Here is a 14,963-nt window from a genome sequence, read left to right as displayed (position 1 = left end):
AGGTTCATTAATCAATAATAGTATTTCATACATCTTGTAAACTTTGGCATCTGTCAAAAAAGCACAAATAACTATTTTGAAAAAAAGATTATATGATGTCGATATGAACAAAGCATAAGCATCAGTAAAAGTGTGTGCACTGCAGAAGTGTGGCTAAATTCCATGTTTCAGTTATGTAATGTGGTGTTTCAGGCACATCACTGACTCACCTTGTTGCTTTTGTGTCTTGTCTTCTTCCTCGCGCTGCTGCTTCTTCTCGCCGTACAGAGAACACCTCTGTCTCTGCAGCTCCTCCTCTCGCTCCCTGGCCTCCCGGATGTCTTTCTCCACCTCCGGCTGCAGAGCCAGGGCTGGGCGCAGCTTGAAGAAGGGGTTTTGCGGGAGGATGGCAGACTTTTGTCTGACCGTGTCCTCCTTGGATTTGTTCTCGGCGGATAGCGCAGAGGAGGCGTTGCTTATTGAGTCCATGCTTTTGTAGAGGCGATGGTGCTTGTCCTGCTTGGAATAAGGGGACAAGCGCGTTTTGTCTCGCAGACCTGCGGTTGGACTCTTCACTCGGAGGTTTTCAAGACTTTTGTCGGGCGTTGCGGCTTTGCACAGCCGGAGGGAATGCGCTCGGGAGACGGGGATGCTTTTGGAGGAGAACATCTCCAGGCTGCGCGTCCGCTCCAGCACGGACGGGTAAATGTGGCCGCTGCTCAGAGACGTCGGCGGTTTCCGGTATCTTGTTGGACCTTCGGTGCGGTCCTGCTGAAAAGCTTCAAATAGAAGTTTTGCCTCCTTTATCTGGCGAACCTCGCCTTTGCCGTCCCTCCCTGGGATCTGTCCCTTGTTCACCACCACCACCAGTTCTCTCTGAATCTCCTGACTTCTTTCTTTTTTCATTTTCTGATCGGAGAGGTTCCAGCCGCCACGCTGGCTGGCCCCAGCCGTGGAAGGCAGCGAGTCGAGACTGATGTTCGTCTTGAAGGGAATCTCCAACACGTCTGGGTCGTCCGCCAGATTGAAGACCCCCCCAGCTCTCTGCAGGTTCTGCTTCCTCTGGGCTTCCTCGTGGATCTGCCTCTCGATGGAGGTTTCAGCAGCGGAAAGTCGGTGTCCGGTGCACAGAAAAGGAACTTCGATGGAAGTTTCCTGAAAGTTGGTGGGAGAAAAATCTACAGGTTCACAAGCGTCACTGTGATCATCAGAGTCTCCCGCCTCTGTGCTGTCAAGCATCTCTTGGTCTGGCTCCCCTGTGCATAAAGGGTTTGTCTTTTCCTGTACGCCTTGACTCCCATTCTTTTGGTTCTTCTCCTTCTCCAACAGATTTTCCTCATCTTCCTCATCTTGCTCTTCATTGGCCAGACTCCCTCCGCCTTCTCTCAAATCTTGTGCGTCAGGATCGGGTTCAGCCTTTCGCTGGCCCCTCACCTCTTGGCTGACCTCAGATGGGATCTCCAGCATGTTTACGTCGTGTCTCAGCTGCAACACCTGCAGACGCTGAAGAAGCTGCTCTCCTCGTTGGATGTCTGAAGCTATTCTTCCTCCTTCGTCTTCCTCCTCTCCACTTGTCGGACTTTCCTCTTTGGAATCTTTGGAGATTTCAACACTTCCGCTCTCTCTCCTCACCCAGTTGTACTTTGTGAGGTTATAATCCAGAGACCTGCTGTCTACTTGCTCGCTACCGTCTTCCACCTGTGGCTGATTTCTTTCTGTCTTGTTCTCTGTTTGCTCTGAAGATTTAAAACCATCGTTTGTGCTGAAACCTGGCAGAACGCAAACATCCGCTTCCACTGTGTCTGATAACTCTGAGTCAGTCTGATCAAAACCACAAATATCCTTACGTTTAGATTTGTCTCCCGTGGATGCACAACTCTCCCTTTCCAAGTTGTTCGAAGGCTTTTCTCTCACATATTCTTCTCTCTTTCCTTCCCTTCCTCCACTCAAAATCAAAATATCCTCATTTGTGTCTTCGCCTCCAGAGGAGTCATCTTGATAGTGTCCTTCTTCTGCGTCACGGCACCGCTCCATTGGACACCCGGCAGCCGATGGAGACGAGTCTTCGGACAGCCATGAGTTGTCCATGGACTCTTGAGATGTGTGCGGTGTGTGTGCCGCTCTCTCTGCGTCCACCTGCCTCGTTAACTGATTCTCACCATGAGGTCGTTCTAAGCCACTGGGATTAGCCGGAGCCTCTGTGGCGTCAGCCGCCCCTTCTGAAAGGGTCACGGCAGAATTACTAGCTTTCTCCTCTGCGTTCGTGCCTGCTGGCAGCAAAAGGCCTTCGTCTGATGGAGCGGGCGGAGGTGGCGGTGGGATGAAGACGTCATCTGCCCCTTCGTCATCCATCACCCCGTGGTACCTTGGGACCACTGCCGGACCTTGGGGGAGGGCGTGGGCCTCGCCTACAGGGCTCTCATCAGAGGCCTCTGGTGGACTCTCTGTGTGATTGTGGAAGCAGTTCGAGTCCATCTTCATCCAAAGACCTCCATCATCATTGAATCCCGGGGTTTGAGGGCTGAATTCAGGATCCATTGGTTCAGTTTAACTATGTTTCCCTTCAGGTTCCTTTAAACAAGAGAAAATATCAGAAGGATTTTCTCAGATAAACATTGACTATATGCACAGTGAGATTACCATAATGGGATTTTTATGTCGTCTGAGATAATCTGTATTTTCGCCTGTTAATGAGTTATTTAGAAAATCAACCTTTAGACCAAAGGCATCAAGCTCATTGTAGTTTACGGGGCACAAACAGCCCAACTTCATTTTGAGTGGGGCGGACCACGGAAATTCTGCCAAATAACATTTAAGTTTAAACATTCTTTGTCATGGTGCAGAGTATACCTGGAGAAAATGTCTATATTTTCAAAAAAGCAAAAAATTACTATTTAAATACCCATAGTCTCAACATGATGCTGAAATTAATAATACCTTCTGGTGCAAAACACAGTGAAATGTCAAAAACTGAACTCCACCAATAACAGCATGGGACTTGAAGCTAGTTTGTTAGCATTGAGCTAACTGGCTTTCATGGCAGCAGCAACAAAATCACAGCTCAGGTCTCAGTGTTCTGCTGTGTCTGCTACGCTCAAGACGTTCATCCAGAAATCAATGCTTTCTTTGAAATGTTTATAATTTGCTTGGTGGTTTGACCAGATTGGAACCTCCTGTGGGTCACTTTTGAACCTCATGTTGAACACCCCTGAGCTAAATTGTCATCATTGTCTCAGAAATACGTAATAAGAAGGGCAAAACCACTACTTTCAGGTACGAAAGCCGCTGAAAATATGATCAAAAATCTACCCTCCAATTGCAATTGAAACTCCAAAAATGCAACTTGAGATACAGTTACTTTATGATACTATGTGAAGCCTTATAAGCTGTGCTGGCCTCATTTTAAAGGTTAAAGGTGTCTTGCGGCTTCAGGTAAATTTGATTTGGTGGAAAGTGACAAAAAACATTGGAGAGTTGGAGAAAATATCACAATGTTCCACTCAAGAGCTTTTTCTTGCAGTATCATTTAGCAGGAGAGGACAATTATCGTGTATGAAGGTGAACAAGTCCACACAGCAAGGGATTTTAATAAGGACTGCCCAGGATAATGACAATGTTAACATATTCAGGGCATTTTCTCCTTTTCTTGTTGAAAGTGGTTTACATTGCAAACAACTGCCGTGTTGTTTTGGTGACTTTTCTCTCCCACTGCGACCTAGCACAGTCCATTCTGCTGACAAAGGGAAACGCTAATCGGCTTTCCCCTGTTTGTTTCTGGCACACACTCCAGCAGTAGCTGCCATCCTGGCCAGCCTCGCAGCCTGTCATCATATCGCCGATTACGTTTTCTCCTGCTTTTCCTCCTCACTCGGCCAGTTCCTCGTCCGGGAGTTCAGCCACAACTAAAACAACCCCCCCTCCACCTGGACATGTGCTGCATGGACACACCCTGCTGTGTCACTGAATGCTTTATCGCAATATGCCGTCCTTAATGGAATCATTGTCCTGGTATAATCTAGCTCCCTGAGCTGGAGGCTTTAAATCTATGAGTCTATATTTACACCTGTGTGCAGGGGCTTAATGCCAGCCACGCTTCACACTGTACTTCAGGATTATGAACATCAGCAGCGCCACACTGCATGTAAAGCTCAAGCAACAGGCCATATTAATACTTCTTAATAAGCTTAACCCGTTTTATTTCTGTCCTGCGTTTTAGGAACTTTTTTTTCTGGCGTTATGATGATTATTGTGCGTTATTATTTAGATGATGTATGCATTCCAGTTTCCTACTATTCAATTATAAACAGTTACATCGTGACAATGCATCTACTGTTGTATTCCATCATCCATTATCTAGAAACAATCTTTGTTTTCTGTCAGCTCACACTGTCGTTTGCACTGATAGTTATGCAGATAAAATGACGCATATATGCGATTGATTTTGTTGTTACCAAATAAATTTCAATTGCTGAAATCCAATAATTATTGGAAAAAAAAAAACAAAGCAAGTGCAAAAGTTGATTCATAATTGAGAAGTTTTAGAAAAAGAGACCCACCTGACTGTAGCTCTGCAGGCATCATCGAGTGTGATCGAGCCCCGATGGAAATATGAATGATCCGTCTGATCCACTTAGCCACTGCACCCTCCTGTCCCCGGTGTCATGTGAACAAACACAATCCTCCCGTCCCGACACAAGACGACCAGCCAGTCACCCCGACATGTTGGAAACAAAGCGACTGAATGTGGGTCCAGCGAAGCAACACATGGAGGATGTAGCATTTATTTCGGATTGGATCACAAATCAAAAACGAGGCTGAAATCTGAAGGTTTTCAAGCTTTAATGAGAGGAGAAGTTTACCAGAATGGGAACTTTTGTTAGTTCCCACAGTTTCTGTAAAACAGATGATTTATTTATGTAGAAACGTGATCACAAAACATGTTTAGACCACAAAAATTACAAAAAAAGAGCACTTAGTGTTTAAGTATTTTGCATCACATGTTTATTGAATCGTATTTTGTTAAGACTAAATCTGTACCAGCTGTCTATGTATTCCTTTTTATCTTAATGAATCCTGGATTGATCAGGACCCTCAGCTGTCTGAGCTGAGCTTCTCTTTCTCATCTGCAGGACAGGGTTGTGAAACATAAGGCCCATGGGCCATAAGCGGCCTGCAAGGGGCTCCAGTCCGGCTTTATGTTGAGATTGTAGTCATTTTCAGTTGTAATTGTTAGATTTTTTTTTTTTGAAAATATAAATATTTGCACTAGGCTTACCTTTGTTTTAGAATATAAGTGTTTATATTGCAGTGACATGACAGGACTAACCCAAGCTATTGGTTGAGAAGCAACAAGAATAAAAAGTTTTTCCCCAGATTAATACATTTTGTGGACTGTCAGACATAAACTCAAATCAGTTGTTTGTTTGTTTTTTTTGTATCATTCACAGTGATAACTGCATTTGAGAGTAGCCCTTTGGAAAACTAAATTTTCTACACTTTCAAGTACACATTCTATCAAACGGCCAATAAATTTTAACATAACTGGTAAAATATATATGCTGAAAGCTGAAATATACATTCTAAAAGCATGCCTCCCACTTCACTCGTACAGTCTGGAGCATATTTGGCTGATTCGATGAGTCTCAATAAGGCAAAGAGAAGGAGAGTTGAGTCCATGAGGCCATGTTTTACATTCTCTCCTTTGTCCAGAAGGGGGAGCAAGTGTTATTTTTATTAGTCGAGCAGAGCAGCTGTAAGAGTCCTTTAACAGGAATGTTCAGAGGACATATCAAGTGCTGACGGCGGACTGCACGGTGGTGCAGTGGTTGCTCCGCCTTGCCTAGAAGATTCTAGGTTCAGAGTATTTCTGTGAGGTGTTTGCATGTTCTTCTCCTGAATTCTATCATGAATTAGTGACTGTAAATGGTCCGAAGTAAATAAGAATAAGTAGTGATACCAGTCAAACAGTCAGTGAGTCGCTCCTTGGAGATTTCTTACATGACGGAACAGCATTGACAGGTCTTGCGCTTGGCTTTGCCCCCTCCCTCTGCTGCAGTGGGTAAAGACGACTCCTGAAGCTCTTCATCACCTTCCTTGACTTTAGCCCCTCCTACATTCTCCTCCAGGGGAACATCCTGAAGACCCTCAGGCTTTCTCTTGACGTCTTGTGATTCTCTGTCTGACGGAGGCTGAAGAGACACCGATGTTTGCGGGCCTAAGACGTGCTCTTCTCCGTCCTCTGTGATCATGACTCGCTCCACGGTGATCGGGCCTCCCTGGTCCTCCTGGGCCTCGTCCTCGCCGGTCGTACCATCAGTGTATCCCAGGAACATGAGCGTGACCGGCCCCTCCTCCAGTCTCTGATCTTCAATGTGGTCCACTTGCTGTGCAACGTCTGTGACCACCATTGTGGTAGACTTCTCTACAGCTTCCGACGGGTCGCTTCTTGAGTCGTCAAGCTGCGTCTTTTCTACCTTTGACACGGTGTGAGTGGAAATCAGAGGCAGGATGTTTTCATTCAGTGCCCTGTTGCCTCTTTCATCCTCCGATTTGGCTTCTGCCTTGTTCGGGGTCACTGCCACCTCCTCCAGGAGCACTTTCATCCCAACGCCATCGATGGCGCTCAAGATCTGACCGAGCTCTTCAGTGGAGGGTTGAGCGGCCGACCCGCCCAGGGCGTGGATGCTCTTCCTGCCGTCATCGAACACCGTGGTTGCGTTGGGACCGCCGGCCGGTGCGGACACGGGGGCCACTGACCTGACCACTGTGGCCCCGGTCTTTGGATCTCTCTCTACCTGTACCTCCAGCATCCCCAGGACTGCAATCACAAGACACAAAACAGAATCTAGGTTCAAGGTATGTGACTGTCCCGGTTTCCCGTTCAATCCCAAGCTCGGTTGTATCTAACAGGTGAGAGGTACCACATGGTCAGAACTGGGCTTCGTCTGACTGATGTGAGCGGACACAACAGAGCTTACAGGAACACAATCAGCGTTTTTTTTTTTCCCCCCACACAGCCCCCCAGTGGGCATAAAAAATGTACGAACTGAAATAACAAGTTGGCTAAATATAACGTGGTTCACAGGCCGCTCGCCGTGGTCCCATCATTAAGTCGTACCCAGAGGGGATGAACTTAGACTGAGCGGCTCTACATGAACGACATCGCTGGAACGGAACAGAGAGACTAGAACAAACAACACCAGAAAGTCTTTTGAATCAGAGAGAAATCATCTGAAAACTCACCTGATCGGCCATCTTGCCCAGTTTCATGAAACATCTGATGTGACATATTTCTTCTGTATTCACTGAAAAAGAAAACAGACACGTATATTCAGACAAACCAGTTGAAATACACTTTGGGAAAGTCTTATTGATGTCAGAGGTAAAAGGCTGGAGAGAACAGGCAACAGGAACTCAAATAACTTATTTTTAGACAGATAGGTTTGCAGTCTGTGAGCGAAACACTCAAAAACAGGAACTTGGGAAACAATTCAAACACACTCCCACAAATTGGACAATAGAACGAAAACAATCTGGTAGAATTGTTTTTCAGCGTATTAACCCATTTCTCCATTATACTGTAGATGAAAACTTAGTTTCATCAGGATTTAGAGTGGTTAATTAATGCCGACAGCTACTGTTACACTTCTTGTTAGCTATTAGTGATCAGTAAGTCATGGCAGATAACAAACCTGTTGACACCTCCCAGTTATTGTTCTGCCTCTTTTGAAAAGCACTATTCACTGAAAAACCAGAAACACCCCACAGGACCTGCAATTCTAGGAATTTTTGTTTGTTATTATGCCTAATTTCACTTTCATCCTGACTGTATGTACTAAAATGCTGAATGGATAAGAAGTGTCTGAAGTTGTCGAACGGCAGAAAGAGTCTCACGAACGAGAATAATGTTTCTGAGCCGCGGCTCCATTCTGTCACAGGGACTTAACTCATTCTTCTTCAGGCTAAGACTTAGTTATGGCAAATTATCATCTGCCAGGAGAGAATGGATTCCAGGCAGGCGTGCAGATGAGAGTGACAGAGTGGAGATGGGCGCCGATCGGAAGTTAATGATGATGACAGCATGGCTGACTTCTTACCTCCGTCCGTCCTCGTCAGTGGCAGCCTGCGGGAGAAGAAATGAAACCATTTTAATTGATATCTACCGCCAGACACTTAAAGCAGACTTCTAACTTGTGCCCCCCCCCCATGGTGAGCCCCCCTTCTGGATCGTGCCCCGACATAAATATTTCACGGCCAGTCTGAGAAGTGATGGAGCGAGCCGAGGCCGTCACGTCGGGAGATTATCCTGCCGACAGTGGTTTTGGTCCCGCTGTTGGCTGCCTGAGTGAGATGGAGCTAAATCTGTGCCGGACAGGGAGTGGTGCATTCACTGGAAGTCAAAGTTCATCGTGCTTTTGATTCCTTCTTCTGGGTGTCCACTGTCTTCAGTGAAGTCGGTAGTGAAGATATTGAAAAGCAGCACTGTTGTGTGAGTCTATTTGAAATGAAAAGTTTTCCAGCTTTTTACTTCACGCCGACGTTAAGTCAAATTAAGCCATTTAGAAGATGAATAATTATCCTTTTTACATCCAGTCCCTCCACAACATCCGCTGTCCTGTCTATAAGTCATTTCTTTGTATCTCCAGCTGTAAAGTTTGGGTTGATTTCCTGCTGGAAAATGAGCATTTTACTAATGGAACTGTGTGAATTTCTTTGAATTAGAATTATGAATGAAGCGCTGAAATTAGCTTTGAATCACATCTTTAATATATTTCAAGAAGCCCTTTTATACAGCATGTAATTTACCTTCTTTCATCAGTATGAGTACCATGTTTATGAGAAGCAGCCCTACGGTGTGATGCTGCCACCACCGTGCTTCAAAATAGAGAAGTCTTTATACTTTTTTATTTGCCATATGTTGGTCTATTTTACGTGTGTGTGTGTGTGTGTGTGTGTGTGTGTGTGTGTGTGTGTGTGTGTGTGTGTGTGTGTGTGTGTCCTTGACCAAAGCTATAATCCCCCGCATCACCTGTCACATGGATGACATTAGATCTTATCAGAAAACTGTATCTGTGACAAAAATACAATATTTGCTTCTGTACGGTAAATGTTGACATGTTTAGAGATGGTGTGTGTGTGTGTGTGTGTGTGTGTGTGTGTGTGTGTGTGTGTGTGTGTGTGCGCGCATTCTTCATGCTGCAGAATGTAGACTGAACCGGTGGTTTTGTTGGTCCCATGTCAGCTAAACTTGATGTACATTAATGTGTTTCTTTATCTTTTATTAGGTGCATTTATACTTGAGAGAAGCTGTTAAGGAAACATGTCAGACACATGATGAACCAACCAACCAACCTTTCTAATGCATCTTTCGCATCCAACTTTAAAAATGATTGACAAAACAGTAAAACGACTCATATTTGCCAACATAAATCCCTACATATATACTTGAGCTTATGTGTATGTGTGCCTATGCGAATATCCAGTGTGATAGAATCCAGCTAGAGTAGATGAGGCTACTGTAACAGAGTAGCATCTTTGAAAAGCAACAGTTTCCGTTCAGCTTTGTGTCTGTTGTTCTTCGGTCCAGTGGTAAAGCGAACATGTAGGTAAAGCGGAGAGCAGCATATTCCCTCCATTCCCGGCTCGCAGTCAGCTGCCATCGTCGCCGTTCCCGCGGGCTGAAGTCCATTCAGCCGCAGCGAGGATGGTCTGTCCCTGCCGCGAGCGGCGCGCACGCCAGCGGCGGCGGGTGGAGGCAGGAGGCAGGAGCGTGTTTGTGTGGGAGGCTGTTACACCGCATGATGCAGCACGGGCAGCCACTGCCGGCGCGGATAATGTAGGCCGTGATGTGTTGTTCATTTTCCAAAACAAGCACGCCCTGCAGGGAAGACTGCAGTAGTTAATGATATGCATGGCGGCTCAGTGCAAATGGTCCCCGGCTGATACCCAAATCCTGTCCTCTGCCTTCCTCTGAGTGAACGTCGGCTCATTATTTTCAGCGGTTTTAATTAAATTTGGATTGACTTCCTCCTGCTGGTGAGGTTGAAACTCTGGTTCTGGGTGAGGAAACCTGTGAAAACTCTAATATCCGAAACACTTCACTGCAGTGTGCCGCTGAGATGAAGTTCACGCCCCCACCCAAAAGATCTGGACTTCACATCAGCGAGAAAACATCTCAGCTTGGCAGCAACAAGACGTGACTTAATGTTAGGGTGGGAAGTGTCGGATTTGGACATGAAACAGCTGGAAAACAAAAAGTGAGCCTCTCTAATGAAAGAATGGTTCCACATTATCTCAGCCACATTAAATATATGTTGAAGTTCCACCAAAAACTCCCCAAAGACAGCATGAAGCGATATCCCACTGCCGTTCTAATGGTCTTTGATTGACAATTTCAGCAAGTGTGTGTTACACGGACTGGAACTTTCCAGCTGATATCTGCAGTAAAACACCTTCAAGTTCATAATGAGTCACCAGACATTTAAACAGTTTCACAGTTTTAAGAAATGGTTGGAAAATGATGGGGAGAATCCCATTTTAGAGGTAGATAAGTGACAATCCCAAAGACACAAGAGCAAAAACTTACTTATTTTTTTTAATTTTATGTGCTTTTCTAACACTTTAACAAAATAGCATCTAAAAATCTGTGTTGAATATACACATTGCAAAAGCTGATTTAATAAAAAACCTCCACATGTACTTTTGGGTTCATGCTACATTTTGACCAAGTTGTTTCCCCAAACTGTCCTGATTTTCCATCTATCCCCTGCCCAGATGCATTACTTCTGTTGTAAATTCTATAGAGCGACGTTTCTTTTTGTCCCAGTAGCTACAAGTCGATCGTGCCGCCTTCTCGAGCGGTGACACATTTTGTTCATGATTATGAAGACTTTTCTCTCCAAGACGATGGAGTCAGCTCAAACCAAGAATCAATAGCAAAAGCAAGTCAACCAGTTCATCATTCAGTCTTTTAATAACACGTTGGGCCACAAGGTGGCGTTATGAGCCACAGAAGTGCTCCGTGTGTCAACAGAAGAAGCAGCAGCATCATAATAATCCCATCAGATGGTAACGTAAACATGAGGATGACTGAAACTCTTTTTAACAATACCAGTAATGGCAAATTACCAAACGCCAAGGAGCTCAACGCTGCCCCCCAGTGGTCACAGCGGAGCCTGTTTAGCTCTTCTGTTGTTTAAAATGTTCCAATTCTGCTATTTACGTGATGCTTTCAGGTTCACTCTGAGACCATTTTTCTCATATTTGCAGTGGCAGATTGAGACTGACTGCAGTCTCACCACATCCTCACTGACCTGTAGGTGAGATCGACCTTTCTCTGGTCTCCGTGCAGCCACTCCCTCGCACTGTCCTCCACCCGACCCCGTGAAGCCAGGGAAACTCTCGGCCTTTTGTTTTGCAGTCTCTACTGTGTGATAGAAAACGTGTACTTAAAACGTAATCAGTCTAAAAACCCCGCTTTTAAAAGAATTAAGCACCTCAGGCTGTTCGGCGTCTCCCTTTAATCTGCATATCCTGTCAGTGCTGTACAGCTGCCTCCACCTGAGGCTTCACGTTCCCTGTATTTTATTCAGCATTTTATACAATACTCAACTCCAAAAACAGTATTTTTTGGGTGGGTCATGGAACCAATCATCTAGTCAAAGTGGAGAACAGCAGCTTCTCCTTCATATTGTGTTTCACATTGTTTGCAGTTCATTTCTGCTTCTCCGATCACACATGTCAGTATTTTCATATTTGCACGACTTATTGAAAAGGATCAGTTTTAACATTCAACACCACATTTTTGTCCCATTATGTTTACAACATAGCACTATCAACAATTTCAGTTTGAGTGTCTCAAACTCATACTTTAAAAATTTATTTTTTTTGTATTGAAGCATCATTTTTTTTGCTTAAGTGATTCACCCCTGCAGAGTTCTGTTCTGTGTATCCGTGGTAGGTGGATCAAGGTTTAAAACAAACACATTCGAAGTGGAAAACACCACTTTCTGTTGCAAACAACAAGCCTGCGAGTCATTTCTGCTCCCCTGGTCACACAGTTCCTCTCGTGTTGTTTCACTACTTACCCCTCACCGTCTTCTTGTAAGATACCTCCTAACAGCAAAATGTCATGAAACTTGAATTAGTCCAAAGTCGGCTTTTCTGTCAAGTGGAGCTCTGTTTCCTTTTTGAAAAACTCTACAGAGGAGCTTGAACGGAGAAACTCGCGTTCATCGCCGAGGGTTACACCCGCTTTATAATATAATTCAGCGGTAACACCCCTTTGCTGTCATGCTGCCTAAAGACAAGGACTTCTTATGTCTGAGAGCAGCAGACTGAGAGAGAGAGAGGGAGAGAGAGAGAGGGAGCGAGAGAGAGGAGATATTTTTAGGAGACGCAACCGATTAAAGCGAGGAGCTGCAGCTGGCCAGAGAGCAGGCATGCCGAGAGAAATAGTTCAGTGACACAGCACATTGCATGCATGCTGCTGCCCAATCCGTACCGCCGACGCGAGCCGCAGAGCACGCCGAGGTCCTCTCCGGGCCCTCCGCCGTCTCCCGTGAAGCCGGCCGCCAGAATCTGGAGCTGTTTGTACGTTTAAAGAGGGAGGTCAGGCAGGGTCCAGTCCGAGCCCCGAAACCTTTCATTTCACAGACCAGTGCTTATCGACCGGGAGTCCAGAGTCGACCGGGGGATGTTCTCGCCACGCTCACTTCGGGCAGCGCCCGTCAAGCCGGGCCGACTCCACCGAAGCGACACAAGACCACGTCGACGCCGTAAGATTGTTTTGACGTGAGGGGAAAGTTCAAGTTGGTTAAAGGCGGACTGAAGTGGACAGTGAAAGGGCAAAAGTAGGAGAGGGAGAGGAAGACTGTCACCGCCGAGGCTCGCAGTCGGTACTCTGCTGCAGTAGACTGCAAAATGTAGAAAACTGGAGGTTAAAGGGATATTTAAAGAAAACAAGGCAAAAATACACAAATCTGCAATGAATACAAACTTTAATTAGTTTTCACAGTTTTGCTATTACCTTTAATACTTCCACCGGCCAACCATGATTTCAACAATGTCAAAGTGCGACAGAGCAGGAGAACACTAACAATTTTAAAACCATTAAGAGCATTTAATGAAATGCTTTTTTTTATAGGTGTGTTTTTAAACCAACCCACCAACCGACCTCTTGACAGACAAGGTGATTATGAGACCAAACAAGAACTTATATGAACTACAAGACAGGAAATTCAGAGAAAACTAACAATTCCGCCACCTTTTTTTTATTTTTGTTGCTTCCTGACAGTTCTTCCTCTTCTTCTCCTAAATGGACTCCAACAAATTACAGTATCAGTATTTAATTTTATAATTATTTATATTCTATTTGTGTCTTTTTTAAAAAATGCTGCAGCTAGATGGAAATGGGGAAACCGCAACCTTTCTGAAATGCTGCTCCTGTGCACCACGGCCGTGGTAACTGGCTCTTCTGCACATGCTCAGTAGATAAACAATAAGAACTGTCAAAACTCCCAGTCCATGTCCTCCTGGACTTGGCAGATTTAGTCAGCAGTCTCAGTAATAACAATCCAAATTGGTCGTCTGTCCATACGAATGTCCATGTTCTCCCATTGTGCGTGTTTGTAGCATGATGTTTTCTATGTGTGTGTGTGTGTGTGTGTGTGTGTGTGTGTGTGTGTGTGTGTGTGTGTGGTTTCATGACAAAAAAAAACAACAAAAAAAAACTACGGGAGGTAGTTTTCAGTAGTCATTTCCATGTAAATGGATGTTTTTTTCCAAAATGTTGCTGTGCAAACATGAAACCTTTCTGAGCGGAAAATGCTGAAACGATGCATTTTCAGTTGAAACATTGTGTAGACGAGGCTTTGACAACCGTCTCAGATCAAATTTATCTTAAATGGTCTAGAAAGTCATTAGAAAAAATTAGTACTTTAAATAGTTGCCTTCATTGATCAGTCACCAGGAACAATCCTGGTTTTTTTTTTTTTTACGTGAAGTTACGTTTTTACAGTCGAAGTATCAAGCAGCTGAAGGGAAAAGTGACAAGGGGCTCAAACCTAGCCTCATATCTTCTCATCCGTATTCACAAGGAGACAAATTCAAGGTTTTATTGACCGCTGGAGGAGCAGACTCACTCAGTGAAACAACAGAGAGGAGGAGAGGCGGTAAACAGACTCTTTAGCTCCTCACCGGTATCGATTATTTCCCATCCTGACTCAGGGATCAAACATGTCGGCGCCCCGGCCAGGCCCGAGCGCCGGCTCAGAGTGGGAGGAGGTCCGGCCGCGGCGTGAAGACCTGGACCCAGTCGATTTCCCTCGCATTCCTCTCACATTTCCCTCCGAACTCCGCGGAGCGAGGCGTACCTCGACTCTCACCTCTCGAAAACGTCCGTGAGGAGGAAAACAAAAAAAAAAATCTGACATGAGCTTTCAAATATAGATGCTCCAATTGAATGCAAACCGCAGCGTGAAGTGGAACCGAGACATTTGGAGACGGCGCGGTTTGACTTTCTCCACAGATGACGAGCGCAGAAGCCTCTCACAAAGCGCAGCTCCTCACTTCATCACTCTGTGACCGACTGCAGATTTTTGAGTCACTTCAAAGCTTCTCGCCGCGTCGGTCCGTCCCTTTGAAGTCGGCGGGCTTAAAGACCCTCCGAGATGGATCATAATTTACCATTAATGACTGTTTGTTAGTTCAGCAGAGATAAGAGAGCGTCTGCTCCGGGTTTCCTCGATTAGGCAAAGTGCTGCCCAGCTGGAGAGCAATAACTCACAATCTCTTTGTATCAGAAAATGAGGCCTGCTCGGTTTCCTAAAACTCCCCGTTTGCTCTTCTTTTGACCCCATGTGGCAAAGTCAGTGCAATGTGCATTTCTTTTACTATTTGCAGCTTTAATATTCACCACAGGCCCTTTCAGTCATTTAAAACTACATCAGAGTCCAGATATTCAGGTAAATATCCAGCTGACTGAA

General features: G+C 45.2%; 1 protein-coding gene across 1 annotated transcript; it reads right to left on the bottom strand.

The window, feature by feature from the left end:
• Positions 1 to 5,412: 5,412 nt before the first annotated feature.
• Positions 5,413 to 12,154, bottom strand: LOC115387412 (paralemmin-1-like). Its single transcript, XM_030090120.1, has 4 exons — positions 12,066 to 12,154; positions 8,076 to 8,101; positions 7,222 to 7,283; positions 5,413 to 6,796 (listed from the first exon to the last, which is right to left on the bottom strand). The coding sequence occupies exons 3-4, from the start codon at positions 7,265 to 7,267 to the stop codon at positions 5,973 to 5,975; spliced, it is 870 nt and encodes a 289-aa protein (XP_029945980.1). The 5' UTR covers positions 7,268 to 7,283; positions 8,076 to 8,101; positions 12,066 to 12,154; the 3' UTR covers positions 5,413 to 5,972.
• Between the last annotated feature and the right edge of the window lie 2,809 nt (positions 12,155 to 14,963).

Source organism: Salarias fasciatus, chromosome 4, assembly GCF_902148845.1.
Source record: "Salarias fasciatus chromosome 4, fSalaFa1.1, whole genome shotgun sequence".
NCBI classification, from domain to species: domain Eukaryota; kingdom Metazoa; phylum Chordata; class Actinopteri; order Blenniiformes; family Blenniidae; genus Salarias; species Salarias fasciatus.
Note: the sequence above shows the minus strand (reverse complement) of the source record. Positions and strands in the feature narration are given on the sequence as shown.

Coding starts and splice junctions, on each gene's coding strand:
- LOC115387412 (XM_030090120.1), bottom strand. CDS start 7,267: ATGTCACATCAGATGTTTCATGAAACTGGGCAAGATGGCCGATCAG. Junction 6,797..7,221: donor TGGGCAAGATGGCCGATCAG/GTGAGTTTTCAG, acceptor TTGTGATTGCAG/TCCTGGGGATGCTGGAGGTA.